The sequence below is a fragment of the Otolemur garnettii genome, unplaced genomic scaffold, assembly GCF_000181295.1.
Source record: "Otolemur garnettii isolate 467f Iridium unplaced genomic scaffold, OtoGar3 scaffold00156, whole genome shotgun sequence".
NCBI classification, from domain to species: Eukaryota; Metazoa; Chordata; class Mammalia; order Primates; family Galagidae; genus Otolemur; species Otolemur garnettii.
Window position 1 is genome coordinate 2,205,656 of NW_003852551.1, and position 3,714 is coordinate 2,209,369.

Below are 3,714 nucleotides of genomic sequence, written 5' to 3' on the forward strand. Positions count from 1 at the left end.
TCGGTAGAGTGCTGTGGCATCACAGGTCACAGCAACCTCAAACTCTTGGGCTTCAGCGATTCTCTTGCCTCAGCCTCTCAAGTAGCTGAGACTACAGGCGCCCACCAAAACTCCTGGCTGTTTTTTGTTTGCAGCTGTCATCATTGTTTAGCAGGCCTAGGCTGGGCTTGAACCCACCAGCCTCAGTGTATGTGGTTGGCTCCCTACTCACTGAGCTACAGGTACTGAGCCTAGATGAACTATTTTGAATAATGTGTTCTTTCTGGCCTGCTGAAAACATCTCATATGACTGAGCAACTAGTTAGGTCTTTGGCTGTAGCCAGCTCAGTCATGCAACACCTTGTATTTGATTCCTTCTTTGCCTGCCCTGGTCCCATTTCCTTCACTCTGTCGGCCCTAGAAGGTGTACCTTGTAGGTCTCATAAGAAAAAACCCCCAATATGAAGGTCTCAGAATCAAAAGTTTCTCTCTGACCTTCTACCCTCCTGCTTCTGGCCCTTCATTCTCTACGAAGGCTAGCCATGGAAACTATATTCCTTCCCCAAGGTGGGTCCTAGGGACCAGAACTCCTTTCCCCAAAGCCAACCATAAAACCTAAAAATACTGTTCTAAAAAGTCCCCTACCTTTCTGTGTGAACGCTGGATGTTTTTAGAATGAAATTATCTGAACCACCTTGTTTGATTATAGGTCATAAGACCCCTATTCCAGAAAGAATCTTGCCCTATAAGTAGAAGGAAGGAATGTTGCAGACAGGCCAAGAAGAATCTGGACAGACAGGCCTCGCAGGGTCTCCCCATTCAGTCTACTGGCATTGAAAAGATCCTTTTTGTTCAATCATGTGAAATTTTTCTACATGGCTGTCCATGTCCAACCTAAGCATAAACCTAAAAGAACAGTTTCACCTATATCTTTAGATCTGCATTCTGAAGGCTCCCATGTCACCTAAAACTATGACCACATACATTTCTGTGCCTTTCCTCCTATTAATCTGCTACTTGTCAGTCGATTTTCAATGAACCTTCAGAGGACAAAGGAGAAATTTGCTCTTGGTTTGTGGGATCTCCAACTAAAGCGTTTAAATTTTGCCTCAGGCTCTGTTTTCTGGAGAACCAGAGGAACAACCGATTGAGGGTCATCTCAAGCGACAATATTCTGAGGAGCTCACACTGGGGAATGATCGTTTAAAGAACTCCTTTGGGAGAACATAGATTTTACCTGGAGATTACTTCTACTCCTATCAGGCCTTCTGTTCATCTACAAAAAGGCTGAATGAAACCCCAGATCCTTTGAATAACAGGAAGAAAGCGTTGTGCATTTATTAAAACAACATATCACAAACCCAGTTACCATCCCATATGTCAGGGACAGGCACTGAAATACAGTACATCATCCCTTTCTAAGCCTGTGGGTGCCACCCAGTCCTCCCACCAAGGAAGGGAAGTGGGCAGCTGTGTCAGCCTGGCTTCCTCCCCCTCTTTCTGACAATCGCCAGTCACACAATGGCCAGGAATTATCATACAAAAGTTCCTTTACAAAAAGCACCAAGTTGGCATACATATACAAGTATATACAAAAATCACATTTTAAAAATGTACAAAATATTCCATTTTGCACCATCGTAGAAAAGTGTCCTGGGTGATTGTTTCAAGCACGTTTCCAACTCTGATTCAGTGGTTGCTGGACACAGCGGTGGGGGTCCTACTCTAGTCCCTGCTCTCTGAGCAGAAAGAAGACACACCTCCCCATTGCCCCTCCAGGGGCCCCGACCCCTCCCACTCTGGGCCTGTCACCAAGGCAGCTGGGCCCATCCCCACCCTCCCGGGTCTCTCTGCATCTAGAGGGTCTTTGATTCATCCAGCTCCTTATTGGTGTCCTGAAATAAAAAGACATAAGCACATGGTGAGATAGGGACTCCATAACACATAAAATCATCAAACTCTAAATCCTGCCTGCACCCTTCCATTTAAAACAAAAGAATTTAGCTGCCAAGACATCATGGATGGCATATCAAGTACAAGATTGCCCTATGTTTTTCAGCCGGATTAGAATTTAGTTCCAGGTTTGGCGCCTGTGGCTCAGTGAGTAGGGCACCAGCCACATACACCGAAGATGGCAGGTTCGATCCCAGCCCGGGCCTGCTAAACAACATGACAACTGCAACCAAAAAATAGCCAGGCATTGTGGCAGGCGCCTGTAGTCACAGCTAGTCGGGAGGCTGAAGCAAGAGAATCACTGAAGCCCAAGAGTTTGAGGTTGCTATGAGCTGTGACCCCACAGCACTCTAGCAAGGGTGATGTAATGAGACTCTGTCTCAAAAAAAAAAAAAAAATTTAGTTCCAGTAACTACGGCTTGAAAAATAACATTCATAAGCAGGTGCTAATTAGCAAATATGTTTTTCCTATGCGCCAGATACTGTACTAAATGATCATCTAATTTATTCCCCACTACTCTTATGCCTCCATGCACAGATGAGTAGCCTAAGACTCAGAGAAGTTATGAACTGCTCAAGATCACACCACTGACCTGGGCTACAGCTACGATTCCAGGCCCAGGCTTTTAATCAGATTGCCAGATGGGCAAACTCATTGCCTTCAAGGGACCAGCAGATAACAGGAATGAGTGAAGCAGGCAAGCCTGACAGTGGCGAGGCCAAGCCAACCCCTGTAAAGGGAGCAGCCCCTCCCCACAGCCAACGCTCTGGGACTGGGGGAAGTCCGAATTGAGCATTGTTGTTCTTTCCAAATTTTCCAAAGAAGGTGAAAAGGCAAATTCATAGTTGAAATCTCAGTTTCTTTTATTCTTTGGGGGAAAAAAAACTCCTAGTTTTTAATATGTTAGCAACTGATTTTCTAAAATAAATTATTTTTATTTATTTATTTGAGACAGTGTCTCACTTTGTCACCCTCAGTAGAGTACCCTGGTGTCATAGCTCACAATAAGTTCAACTCTTGGGCTCAAGAGATCCTCTTGCCTCAGCCACCCAAGTTACTGGGACTTACAGGTGCCCACCACAATGCCTGGTTATTTTTTAGAGACAGAGGTCTTGCTCTGGCTCAGGCTGGTTTCAAACTCATGAGCTCAAGCAATCTACCCTCCTCAGCCTCCCCGAGTGCTGGGATTCCAGGCATGAGCCACGCGCCAGCCTAAAAAAATTTAAACATTGTACAGGTCAAATGTAATCTCAGTGGACCCAGTAACTGTCTTTGCCCTCTGTTGTGCTGTGTTGCTTCACATTTAAGAAGATAATTTAGATGTAAAATGGGAGCTTTGTATTATAAAGAATTTTGTGTTGTTTTCTCTCTAAAGGTAAAGAGAACAGGACTTTACCCTAAATAGGTTTAAAACACATTCTGGGAACAGGACTAAGCATCATTCCCAATGTCTAGCACAGCACTTTGCACACAGTAGGTATCTCATATTATTGTGGAATGAATGAAGGGCTAAAGGAGTGAATGGATGGAGGTAGATGGATTTCTTACCTTCTTCCTTCCCCTCTGTGGACTCTGTCTCTTCCTGATCTTCTTCTTCGGTGAACTCTTCCTCTTCCTCATCTGTGACCAAGAACAATTGTGTTAGGATGAGGCCGGTTCCTCAGAGGAACTTCAGGAAGGAGAAGCAAGCTGGAGAGAGGGCACTGTCTAAACCCCTCCCCATGCCCTGGTCAGGGTCAAGCAGCCACAAAGAGACAGACAGCAGAGGCCCAGAGGGGGAT

General features: G+C 45.2%; 1 protein-coding gene across 1 annotated transcript in view; it reads right to left on the reverse strand.

Annotated features, from left to right (window-relative positions):
* Positions 1-1,835: 1,835 nt before the first annotated feature.
* The window catches only part of TRIM63 (tripartite motif containing 63), a 16,649-nt gene continuing 14,770 nt past the window's right edge, over positions 1,836-3,714 (reverse strand). Inside the window, exons 7-8 of the mRNA XM_023519099.1 lie at positions 3,444-3,553; positions 1,836-1,874 (exon numbers count right to left, since the gene is read on the reverse strand). Of these exons, the coding sequence (XP_023374867.1) occupies positions 1,836-1,874; positions 3,444-3,553 (149 nt within the window). The remainder of the gene's footprint in view (positions 1,875-3,443; positions 3,554-3,714) is intronic.